This window comes from Equus quagga, chromosome 15, assembly GCF_021613505.1.
Source record: "Equus quagga isolate Etosha38 chromosome 15, UCLA_HA_Equagga_1.0, whole genome shotgun sequence".
In the NCBI taxonomy this organism is placed as follows: domain Eukaryota; kingdom Metazoa; phylum Chordata; class Mammalia; order Perissodactyla; family Equidae; genus Equus; species Equus quagga.
The window spans coordinates 69,889,908-69,914,807 of NC_060281.1; the positions used below are offsets into that span (position 1 = coordinate 69,889,908).

The 24,900-nt window shown below is 42.4% G+C and overlaps 1 protein-coding gene across 1 annotated transcript; it reads right to left on the reverse strand.

The window, feature by feature from the left end:
* Window positions 1–1,865: 1,865 nt before the first annotated feature.
* TCTN2 (tectonic family member 2) lies at window positions 1,866–24,752 on the reverse strand. Its single transcript, XM_046640741.1, has 18 exons — window positions 24,579–24,752; window positions 24,296–24,403; window positions 23,771–23,847; window positions 22,749–22,944; window positions 19,754–19,854; window positions 16,468–16,664; window positions 15,870–15,996; window positions 14,929–15,070; window positions 13,786–13,851; window positions 12,408–12,542; window positions 12,077–12,154; window positions 9,236–9,316; window positions 8,537–8,648; window positions 6,748–6,854; window positions 3,853–4,009; window positions 3,308–3,433; window positions 3,068–3,156; window positions 1,866–2,833 (listed from the first exon to the last, which is right to left on the reverse strand). The coding sequence occupies exons 1-18, from the start codon at window positions 24,658–24,660 to the stop codon at window positions 2,724–2,726; spliced, it is 2,091 nt and encodes a 696-aa protein (XP_046496697.1). The 5' UTR covers window positions 24,661–24,752; the 3' UTR covers window positions 1,866–2,723.
* Between the last annotated feature and the right edge of the window lie 148 nt (window positions 24,753–24,900).

A 24,900-nucleotide genomic window follows, 5' to 3' on the forward strand; every position in this document is an offset into this window, starting at 1 on the left:
GGGCGCCCGGAGTTGCGGCCGCCGCCAGCCGGGCCAACAGGCGCAAACCCGGCGAGGGACAGCCGAGGCTCCCGGCGCCCAGCCGGCCCCGACGGAGGACAGCCCCTCGCTCTGCGGCTGAGAGCTCGCTAAAATGAGCTTCGTTGAGATGACGTGCCATAAAGCTCACCCGATGAGAGCGTACAGTTCTGTGATTTTAGTAAAGTTACAGGGTTGCTGTGCAGCCATCATCACGATCAATTTTAGAACTTTTCCATCAATCCCTAAAGGGTTCCTCCTGCTCAGCTGCATCAATCCCCTCTCCATCGTCAGCCCAGGGCAACCACTAAACAACTCTGTCTCCACAGATGCCTTTTCAGGACATTCAGATCAGCGGAACAATGCCCTATGTGGTGTTTGCGGCTGGCGTCCCTCTCGGGTCCTGTCCCCGTGCAGACCAGAGAGCAGGGTCGGATGTCCGGGACTGCAGTCCGGCCCACGGCTCGTGCCTGCTGCGATCCCCCACACGGCAGCCACAGTGACTCCGACAGTGGACGAAAATCCGATGTGAGCCTACTTAAAGTCCTCTGGCTTCCCCCACTGCATGCAGAATAAAATCCAGACTTCTTACCACGGCCAGCAAGGCCCCACGGGATCCGGCCTCCGCCTTCCCCACGCCCTCGTCTCCGACCTGCCCTGGGCTCCCTTCGCTCCAGCGGGACCTGCCTTCTTTCTCTTGCCAGGTGGAGGCCCTTGAACTTGCTGAGCCCTCCGTCTTCCTAGGACACCCTGCTCCCAGACCTTCTCAAGGCCGGCTCCTTCAGGTCCTGGCTCAGATGTCCCCTCCTCTGAGACGCTGTCCATGACTCCTCGAAAAAGTAGCCCTCCCACCCCCATCACGTTCCTGTTTTATTTTCTTCATGGCACCTACCACTATCTGAAATTATCTCCTCTGTGTGTTTATTGCCAGTTTTCCCCCAGAAGAATGGAAGCTCCACCTGACAAGGGACATTGTCTTGGTATCTCGAAGGCACAGCACACAGTAGCCACTCAATAAATATTTTTCAAATGCATACGTGAATGTACAAACTTGGAAAAGTTAAACCCATATATAGTATGCCCCCCAGATCCCATTCTACTGCCAAAGTGAGTTTTTCCCTTTAAGTACAAAAAGCATCCTAACAAAGCCCACAAAATCAGGCTTAATTACTTGTCAGTCCAAAATTTTAAATTAATTTTCCAGAGCTAGTTAAACTGCCACAGAAAGGCTTTCTGAATCAGTGCAATTAATTAGGCAGTGGGTATTTCCTTTTCTTTGACAAAAGACAATCTTTGACTCCTATAGGGTGAGATCACTTCAGCCCACAGAGAACCAAACCAAAGAAAGAGAGCAGCAGGCGAGGAATACAGTGTTTCCCCAAAGTAATACGATAATGGTACTTGAGAGGAAATTTTTTTTTTAATATTTTATTTTTCCTTTTTCTCCCCAGACACCACCCTCCCCGGGCATGTAGTTGTATATTTTTAGTTGTGGGTCCTTCCAGTTGTGGCATGTGGGACGCCGCCTCAGTGTGGCCTGATGAGCAGTGCCATATCGGCGCCCAGGATTCGAACCTGAGAAACCCTGGGCCCTTGAAGTGGAGCACACGAACTTAACCACTCGGTCACGGGGCCAGCCCCAAGGGGAAATTTTTTCTGTCATTAGTTACATGTTTAATATGAATTAGGAAAAAATAGAACTCGATTTATAGATGTAGACTGGAAGGAAGATTTGAGATTCCCTCGGGCAGGAGCTGTGAGCGAAGATGCAACGACACACTTTACGTACTGCTGGGACATCAGGAGGCACTAGGAAGCCAGTCAAAAAGTGAGAAAGGAAAGAGAAGCACTTTTCACACTTAGGTTTATCGAGAGTGCACAAAGTCCATCTGAAACAGTGAGTAAATGTATCTGGCCCACAAAAAAAAACCTCACAGGAGCTTTGCTGTGGCCAAGGTAGGGCTGTGGCTGACGACAGCCATTTCCCCTCCCAATGCCCCATGCATCATGCCGACCCCTCGTAAGGGGCCACAAGAGGAATTTCTCTCAAGACTCAACTAGAAAACACTGTCTTTCGTTGAAAACCAGCTTATTTTTAATCCATGGACCCTATGATTCCCGTAGCTAATCACATTTCGTTTTTTGTAAACTGAAGACTAAATTAGGGGTCTGCCTTTGCTAAATGCAAGATCCTTGGCACATATTTTCACGGGCTTACATTCACTCCTGGTGCCGTTTGACTTTCCACATCTTTCCTCACCAATTTACTTTGTGCTTTTGTACTACATACATTTTTTAAGGCTTTATGGATTTTTAATCTTTTCTTTGGAATAGTGGAAATTAATCAATTCAACAGAAATACATAAAAAATTGAAGATTGACTCTCTAAGGTACAAATAACATATCTAGACCAAAACTCCTATGACGTCAGTAACCTGCGGTAAACTAAAGCTTCCAATAACATTTATTTGCACAGCTGAGCCTCTCATGCATCTTGTTCAGGCTGGTCTGGCGATGAGAACGCCCATGCCGCATTGCTTTGCACGCTGGATAGCTACATACGTGAATTAAATCTGCAAAGCACCTGATAAAAATGTTCTACAAAAATAAAACATTTCATTTATTAAAATTTTACAGAGAGGCACAGAGGAGTACAACAAATCACTGAAGTGAAAGTCCATGATCTGTAAGAAGTCAGGTGATAGTTAACTCCAAGCTTTGCACATTCTGGTCCAGGGGTCACTGAGGAACACAGCCAATATGAAGAAGGAAACCAACAGTAAGCCCTTGGCGACACACTGAGAGCAAGGCTCCCCTGCAACACAATGAATCAAATTAAGCACCATGCTTAACTTTTTTGGTAATTATTTAGGAAGAAATAAGCCAAAACATTAATCGTGATCATTTCTAACTGGGAACATTATCGGTAAATTTTTCTTTTTAAAACTTTCTATATGTTTTAAGTTTTCTGTGACACTGGCGCATTTAAAAAAAATTTTTAACTGACATAATGTACTGATAACCACTCCAGAAATCTGCTTTACTCTACCTTGATAGTACTGGGTCACCGGATATAGAAGCTGCGGCCAACACACCTCATTTCTGTTACAGTCATACTCTGTAAAATTGATCTGGAATCTACAAAACATTTGAAAAGATTATAATAGCTACAACAAAGTGTGCTCTGGGTGAGACGCATTAAAACTTGATTAAAGAAATAAACTTCTTATTTTCGAATATGTATTTTTCTGCCTTCTCATACTGCCAGCAAGGTCAGCAACGGGATTACCTTGTCAGTGGACGGGGTAACTGTGCTGGGATCTTAATAAACTGGACGGAGGCACTGAGAGGGGCAAGGTCGGGCTTCTCCTCACAAGTAAGCCCGCACTGGAACTGCCAGCTCCCTGAGGAGAACCTGGAAGGAAACGATGATGCAGGCAACATATCCACCATTCACTTACAGCCTGTTAAGAACATCAGGTAACTGACACAGCAACAATATACACTGGGATTTATATTCCCTGATCAGTATGCCAAGTGTATTCATGGATTTTAAAATATGCTTAGCACTAAGCAGACCCTATGCATCTTTGTAGCCCCTAAAATACCTTGTACAATCCCTTACACATAGTTTTATAAATACTTGTGAGTGAGAACAAGCTTCCATTATAAACATAGTTTATATATATTCCATTTATACATATAATCGTATTGCTAATCATTGCAATTTATAAACAAACAATCAACTTCTAAATTAGCGTGTTCCTATTCTTTGGAGCGCCCTCAACTTTACGGCCTCTCTCTAAACTACACTAATGCAAGACGTGATCATACCTTGTCTCCACGCCAAGTATCTCCTGCTGAGTAATCCCTTCCACTGCACCAGCATCCGAGATGAGGATGCGGATACTCAGCTGAGCAGGAATATCCAGGCAGAAGCCATTCATGCTGCTAACAGATGGGTCTGCACCTGTATCAGGGGCGTCTGCACCTAGAGAAATGTTAAGTTGTGCATTTTGGGATGAATAACTTAGTAACAGTTTTCCTACAATGCCATGATGCAAAACGAAAGGGAAATATTATTCGATAGGAATCACATTAACGAGTTTTGTCCCCAACAGGCTCTCCTTCCTCGTCACTCCATAACCGTGCTGTCACCTCCTTGTGTTCAAAAGATTTCCTTGTATTTTAAATGTCAGTCGGAACTTTAAAATCCCTGACTCACATAATAAAACCAGAAATCATGATTCAGTTCCCAAGCTCCTCACTGAAATCCACCCAGAGTTTTAACAGAAAAACCACACGATTGCAGTGAAATGCCATTAGACATATGCCATGCAGTCCCTGTTCTGGTAAAAGCTGTCTAAGACATTTAAATCCGTACTCCCAACTTCAGTTACTATGGATTAAATAGTTAAAAGGCAATTTCCTGATGTGGCGCCATAGCAGTAATGCAAATGGAAGAGAATAAAACTGAATAAGAAATTAATTTTCATTCATCTTGAAAACTGGCACTTAGGGGAAGAAACAGCAAGGCCAGTTACAGGAGGTGGACGGCGGGTTCTGCGGTGGCTCTGGAGGGGGTTTCTTTGTCTCTTCAGGGCTCATGAAGGTCAGTGAGACTCCTTTTCTTTATGATGTCCAATTTCCTCCTCCTTGATGCATCTGTCCAGCATCACCCCTCTTGTGTTTATTAACCAGGATCAGCGTTGACTGTGATCAATAGAAGCTAACTGCTGCCACTGTGAAGGCAACAAAACGCCACCACCTGATTCCTCACCGAACCAACTTCAGTTCTATCTTGAAATTTCCCATACTTCTTACTTCTCAGGTGCTTACTGATTCCTTCCCTCCATCCCTCAGGCATCCCACAGCCCATCTAGCAGGCCTAGATGGCAAAGCCCAGGGTTGACAAGCCCCGACCTCTGGGTTCTCTTTCCAAATGAGGATCTAACTCTGGGCCTAGTGACTTGAGCAGGGGCTGAATCGGCAAATTGCAGACTGAGAGCCCCGTGGCCACCAGGACCCCCTGCCCAAGGCAGAGAGTGGTCCACAGACATATTATGTGATCCCGACCACAAGGGTGGGGAGAGTGCAGGCATGTGTCTGGATGGTCCTTTGAATTCCAGCGGCTGAGCTGAAAGATCTCAGAGGGCATGGGAGGGTGAGGGCAGGATCCTACCAGCCAGGCAGAGGTGAGGGCACAGCAGCATCTGCAGGGACAGGAGGGGACTTAGGAGGACAGATAACTACAGTCAGCCCTCTCTAGCCCCAAAAGGTAATTCCACTAGTTAGAGCAACAGAAGCAGCTTTCCTTCTATTCAATACATTTACACACTCAAGACTCCCCAAGAAATTGGAAAGATGTTATCTGACTTCCCAGAGAAGAGAGGAAAGAGAGGAAAGAGGCTGGAACCCCAGGTTTTCCTTCTAGCTCTGCCATAACTCACTGTGACCTTAGGCTTCTCCACTGACAACCGGAGCGAGCTGGAGCTCAATGACCAAAATGAAATTTTTGATTAGGAGGTGAAATGGGGCCTGTTGTGGCAAGCTAACTCCAGCTCACCTCTATTCCACGCCCCACATGTGGTGTGTCTCCTGCTCCTCGCACACGACCCCCTGCTAACCCAGCTCTGCAAATGCCTCTGACCAAAGGCACTGCCTGTCAGGTCTTTTTATCTGGCCTCCGCGATCCCTGCTATTGTTAGATCTGCTGTACCTTAGTTCCTTTCTTTTTTTAACAGCTTTGTCGAGATAGAGTTCGCATTCCATACAATTCACCCATTTAAGTGTACAATGCAATGGTTTTTAGTATATTCACAGAGTTGTACAACCATCACCAGATTCAATTTTAGAACATTTTCATTGCCCCAAAAAGAAAACCTGTACTCACTAGCGGTCACCCCCCATTTCCTTCCAGCCGCCCAGCCTCAGCAACCACTCATCTGCTGTCTGCCTGTGGATTTGCCTGTTTGGGCTATTGCAAAGAAAAGAATCATACAATACGTGGTTGTTCATGTCTGGCTTCTCTCATTTAGCATAATGTTTTCTATCACTTTACTTTCTTTTAAGTTAACAAAATTGCTTTTATAAATTACAAAGTCAGTTGTCAACCGCCCATATTCCTGGCAATCAAAAACAGCAATGCAAACTGAAATGCACTGAAAATCTTCAAACCTCACTTGGACTTCCTTTTACAAAGACTGATTAGCTCGTAAAACAATAAGGCAATTTGAACTTCATGTGTATTTCCTCTTAAAAAACAAAAAAGGGGGGCTGGCCTTGTGGTGGAGTGGTTAAGTTTGCATGTTCCACTTCAGTGGCCCAGGGTTCCCCGGTTCAGATCCTGGGTGTGGACCTAGCACCACTCATCAATACAAGCTGTGGCAGCATCCCACATAGAGGAGCTAGAGTAACTTACAACTAGGATGTACAACTATGTACTGGGGCTTTGGGGAGAAAAAAAAGAGGAAGATTGGCAACAGATGTTAGCTCAGGGCCAATCTTACTCACCAAAAAAAGCATACCTTTAAAAAAAAACAAAAACAAAAAAGGCATCATGAAAAGATGTGAAGAGCCTCCTGTCTGGAGAGTTAATCTCTAAACAAACGTCAGTTGGGCCACGACAAAGAAAGACGGCCTGTCGGGTAGGACACTAACGCCACAGCTGGCACTATGTAGTCATAGCAACCAAGTTACACATTTCACACATATGCATCTTTGACTTACGGATTATTTCGAGCCAGCCATCACCAAGATCCCTGTAATCCGAGTTGCCTCTCGTTGCAACATGAGTTGCTTGTATTAATGAACCAAGCAGTTCAACAGCATTCTCTCTGCAAGAGAGTAAGGCATTTCTCAATGCACAGCCAGCAGGTCTTGTCCTAAAGTTCTTTTCAGGAAGTGTCCAGGTTGTGCTTGCTGGTGCTTAAATAAAAAACTGCCAGAGGAACAGGCATTAAAAACTGGCTGGGAGACGTACTTTTCTTTGCTGGCCTCCCCAGGATAGACCTCAGCAGCCAGGGGAAGACGCAGAGAAGCAATCTTCCACTCTGGACTTAAAGTGGTAGCAACTTATGTTCACAGGCTCCACTGAGTGTCACAAAACTTGGGAGGTGGGTAGATCCCATGTCAAGTTACCAGGATAAATTCATGGGCCAGAGAGATCCAAGAGTGAAAGGAGCCTAAATATTTAGCCTTCTATGTTTAGAATCTTCAGCCATAAAACTAAGTGAAGATTAAGAATTGGAACTTAGTATCTCTCCTTCCCAGTAATGTCATCAGAGGGTACAAATCTTAGGAAGTGGAGGGGAGACACTCTGACTGTGGACTCAGGCCTTGTACCCTGCAGTCAGGAGCCACTGCAGGTAACTAATATCCACAGTTTTTCTTCCCTTCTAAATGTCTCTCCCATCTTTTCCTCTGCTCCTCAAAGAACTACACCGCTTGGGATATCTTACAGATGAAACGAGTGCAAGAACGCATGTGATCAAAACCACAATGAGATACTACTTCACATCTACTGGAATGGCTTTTATCAAAAAATGGAGAATAAGGGGCTGGCCCTGTGGCCAAGCGGTTAAGTTCGTGCACTCCGCTGCAGGCAGCCCAGTGTTTCGTTGTTTCGAATCCTGGGCGTGGACATGACACTGCTCATCAAACCACGCTGAGGCAGCGTCCCACATACCACAACTAGAAGGACCCACAACGAAGAATATACAACTATGTACTGGGGGGCTTTGGGGAGAAAAGGGAAAAAATAAAATCTTAAAAAAAAAAATGGAGAATAACAAGTGTTGCCAAGGATGTGGAGAAAATGGAACCCTTTAACATTGCTGGTAGGAATGTAAAATGGTGCAGTCACTGTGGAAAACGATATGGTGGTTCCTCAAAAAAATTAAAAATTAGGGGGAGGGAGGAATGAGGACTGCTTAATGGGTACGGTTTCCTTTTGCAGAGATGAAAAAGGAACACTGCACAACATTATGAATATACTAAACACCCCTGAACTGTTCACTTTAACATGATTATGTTATGTGAATTTCACCTCAATTAAAATATATATATATATATATATATATATATATATATGCATATCCATAAACACACTTTTCAAACGGCACCCAGACCATTAAGAGGAAAATTCTTTATACATATGTAACAGGGCTTCAGTGTTCTTCACATGTCAATCACACCAATGACACCCGGCTCCAGCCCTTCTTATAGCTTCTGGAGCATTAGGTGCCAATGATCTGAACAAACTTCAGCAGAGAAAGCGCATAAATATGGATGAAAAGGCTTTACTCCCAAGAAAGAGGTCTATTTCCCTTATATTGATGTTTGAATCAACTCTAATTGTATTGGAAGTTGTAGTTATGCATTATTCACTATCACTTTCACACAAGTTTTTATTCAGACTCTAATTTTTCACATTCACGTTGCCTTTAGCATTCACGTGGTGAATGAGTTTTAAGCAAACCACTCAAAAGGCGGATGAACTCATCGATGAAACACTCACCTGAGCTGAGTACAGTTTTCATGAAGCCCAACTTCTAAAAGGCACCCAGATAATGCATTTTCTCCAAATAAAATGGGTTTGAACGTTGCCGATGTACACAAACCCCTTCCAGCTACAAAAGAAAAAGATTATCCTCTTACTATTTTTGCAAAATAAAAGCAAAGACTTATTTCAAAGCTTTTCTTGAAAATCAAAGAGAAAATAATAAGTAGAAATAAAGTTTCCAGTTTTCGAGAACTGAGGTCATTGTTACTCTAATCCATTCAAAGCCGAACGAAGGTGCCTTTCTGCGTCAGAATACCTGGACAGGGATCAACGGTTTATTCTGAATGCGAAATTTAATGCTTCTTGCAGATGTGGATAATTACCACAGAGGCAAAGATTTTCCACAGTTGGGAAGACAGCTGGTCTCATGTCTCCAATGAGCACCATCTTGGGCTATGGAGAACGGTAACAACGGACTCTCAAGCCACTCCCATATTGAAATCTCTCTTACTAACAACCAGCACTTCAGATGCAATGTTAACATTTTTTACCAAAAAAAAAACAAAAAGCTGTAGAAGCATGAAAAACAACCACCCTTCGGCTAAATAAACCAACTGAGCTTAAAGTAATTGATTACTTAATTAGATTCAAAATATGGTAGTACTTCCAATTCTAGTTTACCAGAGAGCTAATCATAGTACCAAACCAGATTACCTGATTGCCAAAGGTGTAAAGTCGTAACATTATTCATCCTGTTGGTATTCAGAGCTCGAATGGGCTTGCTAAGTTGGTAACCTAGACAACACAACAAAGGAGAATTAGCATCTTTCCTTCTCAAGTTGTTCTGGCATAGCAAGTGCTATCTCATCAAATAATACAAAAGAGAAATACACAATGACAGAAAATACACAGGCAGAGCTTTTTCAAAATACTCTGTAGAGAAAGAGATCACCTGTGTTTTGTTTTGTTTTTTAACAAAGATATTCGTGTGATTTTTTAAATAAATTTTAAAAATAAAATCTGAAAAGTCAAAAGCAGGCAGGAATCACTCTCGGATATCTCACACTGGAGGACAATAAGCCACCGAGCAGGCTGGTGAATGAATCCTCACTGAAGGATGAATACCACTTACCACAGAAGCTTGTAAAGGAGACCTAACCAAAGTGACCTTTCAATAGGACCGTTCTCTAGTAGATCAATTCAAGCCCAAGGTCTGGTTTAGGTCCTGTTCCCATCTGTCTCCTATTATCCAACTTACTGTTTCCACCTTTTCATTACGAAAATGTTCACATAGTCAGACAAGTTGAGAGTAATACCATGAGCACCAGTACAGCCACCACCTAAACTCAACAACTGTTAATATTTAGCCATATTTGTCTTATCTATATTGTATAAGCATATGCATAATTTTTTTTGCAGGACCATTTGAAAATAAGTTGTAGACATCACAACATTTCACCTCTAGGAGCTCCATCATACATCTCCCAAAATTAAGACTATTCCCCTACGTAGCCATGATACCAATATTTCTCCTAAGAAAATTAATAATAATTCCTTATAATCACATCATACCCAGCTCATACTCATATTTCCTCTAAGTCCCCACAAATGTGTTTTAGAGCTGCTTTTACAAACCAAGATGCAACCAAGCTTCAAGCCTGGTATTTCTGTTTCCAACCATTCTGAACCAGCAGCCTCGCCCCCGCCGCTGGCCGGACCCCTGCCCATGCACACTGCATACTCACTTCTGCTTCCTTGAACTCCCCCAGGTTACCCAGTCCTGCTCCCAGCACAGACTACCTGCTCTCCAAGGCATGAGCTCCTCCAGGCAGCCCTGAACGGAAACTCACCAAAGGCAGAATTCGGTCTTGCTCATTGCTTTTCCTCCAGCACTGAGACCAGAACCTGGCACGGACTAGACACTCAACCCAGTTCTTTAGTTAATGACAGAGTTTGGGTGAATGGTCAACATTCTACTCCTCTGACGTTCCAGAGGACCTGTCCATAAGTCCAGCACTCATTTATTAAGTACCTTGGATTGCTCACTCTTGTTTCCTGTGACTTGGTGGTCTTTCCAACTAAGAGAGTTAATGCCTTGAGGAGAGGGCCTAAAACCCTGTCCTGCCTCGGAAAGTGCTAGAGAGAGTGGCTGTGTATACACAAGCTGTTTCACTGACTGATCAGTTCTGGCTCTTAATCAGTTTACTCTTTTTTGACAAGAGCTTCAACATTTTTCATATATTCTGATGGTGTTTCTCAGAATCCTGTGAAATTAAGTCAGTGAAATGAAAATCTTTAAATTCCAGCAGCCTGCTTTTAAAGCCAACAATAAACCTCCAAACTCCACATTAATAAATACACTAAAATCCAATTTAAAAGAAAAAAACTATATATATATAATGGATCATGTATTATTAAATTAGTATATATAAATATTGAAGATCATGCAAAATAAAAAGTTAGTTAAAAGTAAAAAAAGTTGTCCCGTCATGGATATGTCTGCCTGATTAAAAATAGTAAAAAGAAGGGAAAATTTTTTTCACAAAACAATGATAATTTATCCAACAAATATTTACTGAACACCTGCTATGGTCTAAGCCAGTGCTGCCCAATAGAGATATAATGCAAACCACATATGTGATTTAAGTATTATAACATATTTTTAGAATTTTTTAGAAATTAAAATGTTTTCCTAGTAGCCCCATTAAAAGAGAAAAATAGATAAAATTAATTTGAATAATATATTTTTTTCAACCCAATATATCCAAAATATTATCGTTTCCACATATGACACTGGCCAGCAGCTGCGCGTGGCGGGCCGCCAGCAGACTGGACAGCACACTTCTACATACTATCTCAGGCCCTGAGGAGGCAGCAGTGAAGAAAGAGACAAACACAGACCCAATCAGGTGGTGACGTATTTGCACAAAAACACCAAACGCACAACATGACAGGGAATTCACTGTCCCCGTGAAGTCGCTCCACAGATCCCAGCTTAGGAACTCATCAACTGCAGCTTATTAGATCTTAAAAGTTAATTTTACTAAGGCTTTAAATGCATTATCTATTTTCCAAAAGACCAGTAGCTAAAGAGAAAGAACATTTTGCATTTACAGCAACTTGTTGCTATCTATGACACTTTATGTAAAAAAATCAAGTTGTTATCAGAAAAAGAATACAGTGTCACAGAAGAGAAATAAAGAGAAACGTCAGAGTCACAAACTAAAATTGGAGAGAGTTACTTATAATCCTCATTATAGTATAGGAGTGTTGAACTAAAATACATTTGTAAGATCAGTGATCGACATATACTTTTTTTTTTTAAAAATTTTATTTTTCCTTTTTCTCCCAAAGCCCCCCAGTACACAGTTGTGTATTTTCAGTTGTTGGTCCTTCTAGTTGTGGCATGTGGCACGCCACCTCAGCATGGCCTGACGAGCAGTGCCATGTCCACGCCCAGGATCTGAACCAGCGAAACCCTGGGCTGCCGAAGCAGAGCGCACGAACTTAATCACTCGGCCACGGGGCCGGCCCCCACAACATATACTATCTTACCTGGATTACCAGATGATTCCTTTTCATTACCACTGTTATAGCTTAAAAATTTTACCGTAAATCTCTGTGATATGATTCCTAGAAATAAAACAAAATAAAAAGATAATGTGAACCATTTCACTAGGAAAAAAAACTATCTCCTACAGTGTTATTTTCTTTACCTTATAAATGCATTTTGACATACCAAAAAACATATAGTCTTTTTTATTAAATCACAAATCAAACAAGAAATAAGTCTGACTTAGTAGTATGTGTTACACCTGTGAGAATTTTGAAGAAAGAAAAAAATACTTTAAACCGAAAGCATTCTCATCGCCCTCAACAAAGTTACCTTTGTGGTGGGCATTAATTTCTGCCCTAAGAATTTTGACATTTATTTCAGTGATGGTGTTATTATTCCATCTGAAAAGATAATGTTCTTCCACATTCACGTTTCTGGGGGCTGATCCATTGCTTAAAAGTGTTTCTGCAAATAAAAGAATACTTTCATAAATAAAAGACCCTCTTCGGGCTCCAGTCTGTCATTGGTCCCACAGTCAGCACTAGCCACCTCCTCTGCACCATCACAATATTGAGTGAGGTCTGTTCCTCTCTTTTTTTCCCTGTATCCCTGGCACCTGGCCCACAGCTCAATATGGAGCACATGCTTGTTAGAACGATACTTAAACTGAAAGACCACAGAAAGTCAGCTCCTTTAGAGCAGAGGCCTGCTGTCAAGTTCACTACTATACTGTGGGCACTCTACTAATATTTGATGAAGTAATGAATAGATTTGAGAATTGCAACACATTGAAAAGAAACACAAATAGTATCTTTCACTAAAAACAAAAGTCCTGGGGTGGGCCCAGTGGCACAGCAGTTAAGTTCACATGTTTCGTTTCAGTGGCCATGGGTTCGCCGGTTTGGATCTCGGGTACGGACCTACGTACGCACCACTTGTCAAGCCATGCTGTGGCAGGCGTCCCAGGTATAAACTAGAGGAAGATGGGCAGGGATATTAGCTCAGGGCCAGTCTTCCTCAGCGAAAAAGGAGGAGGATTGGGGGCAGATGTTAGCCCAGGGCTAATCTTCCTCAAAAAAAAAAAAGTCCTGGTAATGTCAGGCAAACTCTGCATAACTTATTTGGCTGCATCACAACTGCAAAGTTTAATTATCAAAAAACAAAAGAAAGCAAGAAGTGAAAATGCTGGGTCCTAAAGAATTCTTAACTATCTGAAAAACACTTAAGAAAAGGTTCACAGACCCTGAGAGTTAGAAGGGACCCTGGACCCACAGAACCCAGGACTGTGAAGGAACTGGGTCAAGGTCACAGACATCACTCTGAAGCAAGGCAACACAGAACAAAAAACAAACAAAATGGGGGCCAGTCCCATGAGACTGACAGCTCAGGGCCAGTCTTCCTTAGCAAAAAGAGGAGGATTGGCAGCAGATGTTAGCTGAGGGCTAATCTTCCTCAAAAAAAAAAAAAAAAAAACCATGCTGTGGTGGTATCCCACATACAAAAGAGGAAGATTGGCACAGATGTTAGCTCAAGGTGAATCTTCCTCAGCAAAAAGAAGAGAAAAATACTGGTGGGAGATCTTGCTAATTGTTGTGAACCTCCTTAAATTCTTCATAAAAGTGTATCTTACTCTAGGACTATATATTACTTGTAAGAAATGACATACATATTTCTGTAGAAAAGATATACAAGTGTAACATTAAAATACCTGTACTGGTGATGAATTTGTCTAGGTCAGTTGCTTCCTCATAGCTTACTTTTGGTGTAACGATGCCTAAAAAGATACATAAATTAACTTCCACAGGACTACATGGCCTAACATGATCACATTTACTTACACAAATGAAAGCTTATCAAGCAAATACAGTAACTGTGCCTGCCCTGTGTGCCAACTACAAAACTCTCTCCCGCTCCCCAAACACCATCAAATGGAAATCCCACTATTCTTGGCATCTAATTATAACTGATGAGGAGAATCAAGTGAGTGATAATAATGTGCAGAATCATTCCCATAAGAACGAACATGCAGTACACAGCTGTGGGGATGCAAAATGGTGCAGTGACTTTAGCAAACGGTCTGGTGGTTCCTCAAGAAGTTACATTACCATATGACTCAGCAATTCCACTGCTAGGTATACACCCAAGAGAAATGAAAACATACGGCTGCATAGACACTTGTACACGAGTGTTCACAGCAGCACTATCACAATAGCCAAAAGCTGGAAACCCAAACGTCCATCAAAGGATGAATGGATTACAAAATGCGGTACATGCATGCGATGGAATGTTATCCAGTCATAAGAAGGAATGAAGTTCTGGTGCACACTACAACATGGATGAATCTCAAAAACATGATGCTGAGTGAAAGGGCCAGACACACAAGGCCACATGCTGCATGGTTCCTTTTATGTGACATATCCCGAATAGGCAAATCCATAGAGATGGAAAGTAGATTAGTGGTTGCGAGGGGTCAGGGCAAGAGGAGAAGGGGGAACACTGCTTAATGGGTGTGGGGTTTCCTTCTGGGGTGATGAAAATGTTTTAGACCTAGACAGAGGTGACACAACATAGAGGTTGCACAACACTGTGCATGCACTAAACGCCACTGAACTATACACTTTAAAATGGTTAATTTTATGCTCTGCGAATTTTACCTCAATTTTTCAAAATGAACTAGTATGCAATATGCTGTCTTATGGAACTGAATTTTTTCCAAAGAAAACACCTCCCTCAATTGGCAGTTGAAATGTGATTTTAACCCGATCCAGTAGAAGTCATTTACATTCTCATGAGATCATAGTTTATCTAACCACTCAGGTCTGTGTTCTTTTTTCAAACCAACGTAACGTACCTCCTATAGCACCATTCTTTATCTTCACATTGACGATATCATCTCGTTCTTGGTATACTTCCAAATGAGTAGCGCAACGAACGTCAAAATTCTGAAGGAATGCCACCGGGGCACTGTGCAGACACTGCCCAGCCAGGGACACCTGAGGGCAAGGGAACACCCCAGCAGATTTATGACCTCTGTTCTAATCAGAAAATACAGATCAGCGTCTCGTCAGAGTGTCCTTTCTGCTGCCTGCTCCTATCGCTGGGTTCGTTTCAACAATGGCCAGTTCATTGAATACCTGACCAACTTTAGAAAAATGTCGTTAATTTGCTAATCAAAGTCTGAAGCCACTGGTTGAGGAGTACAACAGTATTATTTAATGAAAACAAAGAAAATCACCTGTCCTGCTCCACTTACTTTGCAGAAACATGATTATATTCAACTTTATTTCTCTCCTTTACTATAACGGAACTTTTGCTAAAACTGTTGGAAGTGGAGTCAAACGACTAGTAAAGAGAAATGGTTTAGACTCCCACGTTTTCTTCCCACAGATATTTTTTCCTCATAATTTTGAACTTAAAAAAAAAAGATTTCACACAAAATTAGTTTTAAAATATTTTCTGAATCCTGGAATATGACATTAAATTATACCCTTATAGCTTACCAGAAACTGGCTATTAAACAAACAGAAATGAGGAATGATAGTACTTCCATGGAAATTTACAGAGTGTCTTTTGGTTTTATTTAGTAAGTTCACTCTGAGATTTGGCAAAGACTGATCAAGAGTGACGATTAAAAAAAAAACGCAGAGACCATAAATAGTTGAGTGCCTGAAAAGCCCATAGGAGAAAAATAAGTAACTTAGGAAGAGATTTTTAAGAGCAATATGAATTAAATTAACAATAGGATGGGAAAAATAAGAAATGGCTCTAGCATATTAACATTGAAATTATTACCTGCGGAATAGTAAAATATGCCTTATCTACAGTCATAATTGGATCTCCTTGTTTGTAACCAAAGTCTGAAACGTCTTTCACATCCGTATGCAAATACACATCAACGGAAGTGCGATGTCTAGAGGAGCTGTAAATCAATAAAGATTTTCACTGTCACTTTCAGCTGTTCCCACTAAAGATAATTCTTCTAAATTTCTTTCTTTACTTTTTTAATTACGAAAATAATATTTGTGCCAAACGCCACTGAACTGTACACTTTCACATGTAAATGGTTAATTTTATGTTACATGAATTTTACTTCAGTAATAATAATAAAGTTCTAAGATTCCAACCATACAGAAAGGTTACACTCAGAAAGCCAAGGTCCCCGGGAGCCCACCACACGTCCCCCAACCCAGTGATCGCTAGTAACCATTGGCAGTACCAATAGATTCAATTTCAGGGAGGCCCAACTCTTTCGAATACCTAACACAAAACAAACTTTTTACTGACTGAAATCTAGAATTGAACCTAGAATTGACTACGCATGGCACCTCCGAGAGGTCCTGAGAAAAACGTGACCCACGCTCTAGGCCTCGCAGGCCCGCCGGGCACTCACGCAGAGCCGCGGTGGAAGTAGCCCAGGAAGGGCGAGTTGGCAAGGGGGGACTGCACACACAGCAGCGGGGACCAGTCCGGGACTCCGGGCGCAGGCGGAGCCGAGCAGAGCCGATCAAAGGTGGGGTTCACGTCTCCTCCAAAGACGCCGGTGAAACAGGCCTCTCGGAACAGATCTGTCAAAGTGGATGAGCATTCCTTGAAAGAAAACGTGAAGGAGCAGTGAGAAGACAAAAGCTTCCATTGTGCCCGCCACCAGACCTCCTGGCAAGCCGAGGAGATCCAACTCTTTGAGGCCAGCAGGACGCCACTGAGGACGCAAGAAACAAGCACCACCTCCTTCTAGTCTGAAAGCGCTTTGTGCCCACAGAAAGTAAAATCGTGCCGGAATTTCTTTAGTCAGTTCCCTAGGAGTCTCCAAGCCAAGAACTTCAAACCCCCAAGGAAGCACAACTTTACCGGGGACATAAGATGTGCCCACAAAAGACAATACGAAGAGAAGAAAAGATAATATGGACTAGACTCCAAACAGGGACTGAGACAGAGTCAACTTCCCTTTGTAACGGTCATCACCATACAAATCCCCAGCTCAGAGAAACAGTCCACATTCCACAAGAATCCCCGAAGCCCTCGCTGTTACTATAAAGTGACCCAATTAACGGTATCAGGACGTTACTGCACTCACGCATTCATTTATTCACGAGTCTTCCTTGTTTCACAAAGGATTGAGAGAGCTAAAAGTTAAATGCGTCCTGAACCCCTTGTTTACTGAAGGTAGAAAAGAAAGGGATCTATTTTTTTAAACCAGAGGAATTCAAATTAAAAACTGATCACGTATAACGTGCTAAGTTGAAGTTATCTGAAGACATCACTGATTGATCCAGAACCCGAAACGATGCCAGTGGTTGGTGTGGTATATGTATGCACCACATATAACAAACATGAAAGGAAGTGAGAAACAGGGCACAGTAATGCTGTCAGGAAGAAAGAGGAAGAGGACACCATTTTGACATTTCTATTGATAACAAAACACATTTATGTTTTTTTTTTTAATCAAATATAATTATTACTGTAAGTACAATTGTTAGTATGAGGATTAAAATATAAATGAAGACCCTAAACTTTCTTTTTCTGTTTAGTAACACCAACCATGACATAACTGCACTCATCCAAAAACGGGAGGGACTGCGTCCCAGTAAATGTGCCTCTTTTGCATCTCATTCCTCTTAAATCTAAAATAAGGTACAGCAGACCACGTACCTCCTGTCTGTCCTTCCATCCTTTTTCTTGTTCTGATCTCTGTCTGACTGGGTGCAAAACTTTTCACACCTTCATGGGGTCAGAGCAGACATCTCACAGTTACCATATACAAAGACTGTAATTTTCCTAAGTCTGACTATTTGTACAAAGACATTCTGAAACATTACCTAAATATAGTCAAGCATATTTTTTAAAAGAAAAAAGTCACTGCTTTGAGTGGTATAGCTACCATTACTCCCTCCTGTTGATTTTTTAAGCATCCACGGAATATTTTTTGGTTTGAGTTTTAAGCATTAGAAAATACTTTTTCTTCTAAAGACAAGATTTTAAACCTTTAAATAGGTAATAAGAGTCATGTGGTTCAAAAAAATCAAAAGGATATTTAAAAAGGCACACAGTGAAAGTCCTCCCTCTCAGCCTTTTCCTATTTTTGTATTTGACCTGGGATCAGGCAACAGTTTCCTAGATGTAACACCAAAAGCACAAGCAACAAAAGAAAAAGTTGATAACCTGGACTTCGTCAAATTTAAAAACTTTTGTCCTTCAAAACGCACCAACAAGAAGGTGGACAACCAACACAAGGGGAGAAGCTTTTTGCAAATCACATATCTGATAAGGGACTAGTATCCAGAACATATAACAGACTCTTACAATTTAACAACAAAGAGACAACTCAATTAAAAAACGGTCAGAGGGTCTACATAGACATTTCTTCAAAGAAGATATGCAGATAAGCACATGAGAAGATGCTCAACATCATTTGTTACTAGAGAAATACAAATCAAAATCACAGTGAAATACCACTTCACACTCCCTAGGATGGCTACAATCAAAGAGATTATCATGACAACTGTTGGTGAGGACATGGAAAATTCAACCCTCCTCCACTGCTGGTGAGAACGTAAAATGGGGCAGCCGCTGTGGAAAACAGTTCCTCAAAAGGTTAAACAAACACTCACCATATGACGGATCAATTCTACGCCCAGGTAATATACCCAAGAGAAAGGGAAACACACCCAAACAAAAACTTGTACACAAATGCTCATAATAGCCAAAAAGTGAAAACAGCTCAAATGTCCAACAACTGAGAAATGGATAAGCAACATGTGATACAATGAATTCATCCATACAATGAATATGATTCAGCCATGAAAAGGGATGAAGCACTGACACCTGCCACAACATGGGTGACCCTTGAAAACATGATGCTGAGTGAAAGAAACTAGACACAAAAGGCCACATCCTGTACGACTCCATAGATATGAAATCCCCAGAACAGGCAAATCCATAGAGACAGAGAGCAGATTAACAGCGGCCTGGGGATGGGGCGCAGGAATGGCAACGACTGCAAATGGGGACACGGTTTCTTTCTGGGATGATGAAAATGGTCTAAAATTAGATTGTTGTGATGATTGTACACCTCTATAAATTTACTAAAAATCATTGAAAAAGTGTATTTTCTTTCCTTTTTAGATTTTCTTAAAGGCTTGTAAATAAGATATTAAAACCATCCTCTCAGTATAATCATCACAATCATAACTTTATCCAAAGAAATACAGTTTTTTCTTCCATAAACTAGACTGACAATGCTAGATAAGAAAATACTCAATTTGAAAACAATTTGCAATACAAAACACAATTTCAGTTTTGAAAGACCATCTATTAAAAATCTGTTGGCGGGGAACTGTTGGTGCTCTTCACAAGCTATTGGGTACCATGATTTTTTTTTTTTTTTTAAAGATTGGCACCTGAGCTAACAACTGTTGCCAATCTTCTTTCTCTTTTTTGCTTTTTCTCCCCAAATCCCCCCAGTTCATAGCTGTATATTCTAGCTGTGGGTCCTTCTAGTTGTGGCATGTGGGATGCCGCCTCAACGTGGTCTGATGAGCAGTGCCATGTCCATTCCCAGGGTCCGAACCGTCGAAACCCTGGGCTGCCGAAGTGGAGTGCATGAACCCAACCACTTGGCCACGGGGCCGGCCCCTGGGTACCATAACTTTTGTATCCAATAATTGGAGAGAGCATACCTGGTCACAGCAGCAGCGAACATCACAGGCCCCAGCTGTTAAATTACAGGGACAAGGACCAAGGGGCTGATACACCTGGTTAGGAATAACAGTCACGTTCTCTGAAAAGTACAAACAACAGAAAAGTTTGCTATGAAACACTCTGCAAAGCATTGCCACATTAGTGACATGCAAAAGAAAGCTGAATCATTGTTTTACAACCACCGTTACCAAACATTCCACCTTAAGGAATCTCTGAAATGAGCTATGTATAAGACACACCTGAGGCCTATATCTACTACTCCAAAAAAACCCAAATATAAGAAAATGCAGGGGCTGGCCCCGTGGCTGAGCGGTTAAGTTCGCGCGCTCCGCTGCAGGCGGCCCAGTGTTTCGTTGATTCGAATCCCGGGCGCTGACATGGCACTGCTCTTCAAACCACACTGAGGCAGCGTCCCACATGCCACAACTAGAAGGACCCACAACGAAGAGTATACAACTATGTACCAGGGGGTTTGGGGAGAAAAAGGAAAAATAAAATTAAATTAAAAAAAAAAAAGAAAATGCAATAGTTATATCAAACCAAAAAAGTTACAGGCGATCTTGAAGGTAATCAAGCAGGTAAAATTTACAAGTTGGATAAATGTAATACACTGATTTTATTTTTCAATACACTGAACAACCCTTTTCATAACACAGACTGATATCAAGCATGTACTTCTTCAAACTCATTACCTCTTTCAGCAGACAAAACTGAAGCCATGGTGACATTTCAGACAGCTTATGTGGAACCCATCTGACCACAAGACCATATTTAATTACGTTATGTGCTCAACCTCAAGGTCCACCACCCTATAAACTGAAATCTTCACATCCTGATTCTAGTTCAAGTGTGGGGGAAATGAGTAATTTTTACATTGATTGGAAAAGGAATATGTTACATTACATTTCAGCCTCCTAACTCAGAATCCAGAGACTAATGTTTCTAGCTTCTCTGCGATAATTTATCAGATAAAAGTTTCAGTCTGCCAAATTTTACTTTTGTCCCAGGACTCAGGACATGTTAAAAAACTATGTAGCGATTAGTTCTTTAAACTCTACGTAACAATTAACTTTAGTGACATGACAGCTGAAGCATCTAAACAACAACTAATTATATATTCTATGCTATAATATAGTAAAACCCTAGTATGGCAATGGTATCAGCAACAAAGAGAAGGTCCAAGTAACACAGCATGTTACAAGGGTCTGACCCTCAGGAGAATCAACCCCGTGTGGCATAAGCAAGGCATTTCAGGATAGGGTTTTACTACGTGATATACAGATAGATGACTGCGCATCTATCTATATGACTCCTCCATTGTTTGCTAGCTTCGCTCTTACTAGGCAGACCACATACCTCCTGTCTGTCCTTCCATCCTTTTTCTTGTTCTGATCTCTGTCTGACTGGGTGCAAAACTTTTCACACCTTCATGGGGTCAGAGCAGACATCTCACAGTTACCATATACAAAGACTATAATTTTCCTAAGTCTATTTGTACAAAGACATTCTGAAACATTACCTAAATATAGTCAACCATATTTTTTAAAAGAAAAAGTCACTGCTTTGAATGGTATAGCTACCATTAATCCCTCCTGTTGATTTTTTAAGCATCCACGGAATATTTCTTGGTTTGTTTTGAATTTTAAACATTAGAAAATATTTTTTCTTCTAAAAACAAAATTTTAAACTTTTAAATAGGTAATAGAGTCACACAGTTCAAAAAAATCAAAAGGATATTTAAAAAGGCACACAGTCAAAGTCCTCATTCACAGCCCTTTCCTGTTCCCAGTCACCCCCAATCCAGTGGCACCATGTTAGCTTTCAGACAGCCTTCCAGAATTCCTTTATGCAAATATAAATATGGATTCTTATTCCATGCTATATGCATCCACCGGAATCTGCTTTTCACTCTTAGCAATACATCTTCGAGATCTTCCTGTCAAATACACTAAGGGCAGAGTAGCCCACAGAATGGCACCATCATAACTCGTCTAAACCTCCTAAACTGCCAAAACCAAGAGGACCACAGTTAGGGGATGTGATAAGGGAAGTGAGAGTGTGGGAATGTCAAAGTGACAGACCTTTGTTATTAAGAGAAATGCTTATTCCTTCATCCCAGGTGCCTGTGAATGCAAGAGATGCCAGAGTTTGGAACAGAGAACAAGGTGGTGACACCATGATGGGAGACCCCTCCACATCAGCCCATCTTTTGTTCTAAGAACACTGCCCTTATGTGAAAGGGAGAAAAATACAAAACCACGTTCTCATGTCCAAAGATGCATGTGCACAAGGATGTCTGCTGTAGTACTAGTTACAGTATCAAAAGCTAGAAATGGCTTAAATTCAATCACTAAGAGACTAGCTAAATAAACAACAGTATATCCACACAAGGGAATACTATGCAGCTATTAAAAAGAACGAGGCAAACCTATTCATATGGAACAATCTCTAAGTTATATTATTTTTAAAAAGATACAGAATAGCAAATCGTGTTATTATTGTGTTTGTTTTTAAAGACAGGAATACTTGGTTCTATAAGCATAAGCTAACAGACTGCCTTTGGAAAAGGGAGCTGGAGATCAAAAACTTCGACTGAAAATCTGCTGTTTTTCTACAAACTCATTCATGAACCTTTCCCTTCCCTTTGGTTTGGGGGGGGAGGGGGAGGGTGCTTTGTTTTGTTTTAAGATGGAGTTAAAGGAATCAGTACAAAGAAACAAATTTCACCTTCTCCCAAAACGGATTTAAGGTGGCTTACAAAGATCCAAAGAGTAGAGCAAGATAAAATAAATCTTAATTAAGTAAAATAGGACAAAGTGAAAACTTTTAAAATAAGACAACTAAACAAAAGGAAAATAAGTTTAAGAAGGCAAGACAGACAAGAGTGAAGTACACAAAATGGCACGGTATACACTTACAATCAGACAGATAACACTTGACATGAATGTTTTGATAGTCAGATACTTTACTTGCCTGACGCATTATGGGCCAGAGAAGAGTTGGCGTAAATTTCCACTTGAATGAGTAGATGTGCTAAACAGGATGAATTGTGAGATGCTGAAACCAGAAGAGTTTGGACAATACATGGGGACTCTGAGAAGGAGTCTGTCTCATTAGAGGCACACCATTGCAGATCCCTCTTCAACCTCACTGTCACTTCCAATGAATCCTGAAAGGAAAACATTGCAGTACTTTTTACGGTGACGCAAAACAGCATCTATAACAACACACTACGGAAAACATGATAAAGGCACACGTCAGTCTCCGTTCATTCTACAAAAGGAGAACTGTGTACAAAGGTGACATAATTCTGTTCAATTCCACCCTGTAAACCTATGGCAATACGCAAGCCCTGGTTCCTAATCCTCCATTTAACAGAAAAACACGCAACTTTTGGATACTTAGAGAAAGCTAAACACAGGTCTGATAAATTAATTCACTTTGCTAGCACCATTTTAGATTCTTTATCATCCTACCAGCAGAAGATTAAATACACACACAAAAAAAGTCAATTAAAAAAATCCCATTCCTGCAGTGCAAGCAAAGTCTGTCTTTCTCATCCTTCATCTCCCAAATGGATGCCTTGCACATACTAGCCTCTCAATAAAACATGAAATGGGAGCTATTTAACCTCTCCGGGCTTGAGTGTCCTTACACATAAGCTCAGAGTTGGGTGAGACCAGCGGTTTATGAAGTTTTTCTGAGTCACAGACCATTTGATAATCTGACGGAAGCTGGCAACCATCTCATCAGAAAAATGCACACACACGTAACTTTACACACAATTTCAGAGAGTTCACAGACTTCTTGACACTCATCCAAGGACCCTTAACCGTAGGGTAAGAGCCTCTGGGCTGGATGGCTGCCTACTGGATCCGATGGCCCACAGTTTCACAGTAGTTCCGAGCACGGAGAAAGCTGTATCTTGTCCAATCAAGAGAGCACTGCAGAAACACTAAAGGTGGGGCTCCACAGATGCCACTGAGAAGCCTTACCACACTGGGCGTCACCGTCAAACTCCAGTCCCCGGTCTCATTGCTCAGCACTCCACAAGAAGGAACTGGCAATAATCCTGCGGGAGAGAAAAGGAGAACGCAAGGCAGCAGCTAAGGCGGTGCGCTCTTGAGACAGGCTCCCTAGGATGGAATCCCTTTCCGACCCTAGGACTGCGCCCTTTGTGAGTTGTGTGACCTTGCATAAGTGACAACCTGTCTGAACTTCAGTGTCTTCACTTGTCAAATGGGATTAAAAGATATTACTGTTCTTAGGAAAATGAGGAGTCGCATTTAAGCACAGGGGACAGCTCAATGAATGCAAGCCATTATGCTTTCAAGCTTTCTTTTATCGAAGCTGTCCGTCGGCGCTCTTTGGTCCAGAGCAGCCCCCCCATCCATCCACCCCATCCCGACTTTGCAGGGGACAGCGGCAGGGGCCCCCAGGATGCCCCCTCGCCAGGCTCCCCTGGGCGGCCTGGACCCGGCCCAACCCCACGCTCCCACAGGCGGGGCCGGACTCTTTACCCTCCGCGTCCTGCAGCAGGGCCAGGGACACGGTCACATCCTCGGTGCCTCCGACCAGGGACGCGCTGACCTCAGGGCCGGACATGCGGATGACAGACGGGATGAAAACTAGGCGGGAAGGAAGGGGACAGGGAGGGGTTAATGGCTGCAGAGCCCCTGCCGGAGCTGTGCGGTGGCTTTCGTTGGCGGCGTCTTCCAGAGCTCCCGGAGGAGTCCGAGCCTGGCCCCTTCCAGGCCTCATCCCCGCAGCCCGGCCCTGCAGTCCCTGTCCCGCCATACATACCCAGGTCCCCCCAGAGAGGCCTCACGACGCCCTGCAGCAGGAGGAGCCCCAAAAGCAGAGGGGCCGGCGGCGACAAGCCCATGCCTGGGCCTCGGGGGGCCGGCGCGACAAAACCGCGCGTGCCTCAGAAGCCGGGAACCGCCCAGACGCCAAAACTCGGCCCTGGCTGCCGCGCCGCCGCCATCTTGTCAAGCGAACGCCCGGAGCTATGGCAACAACCAATCGGCGAGCGGCCAGGAGGAGCGGTGCGCCGTGATTGGGCCAGCGGCAGAGAGAGCCCGCCCCCGCCCCGGCGCAGCATCCCAGCCCCGCCCACAGGTCT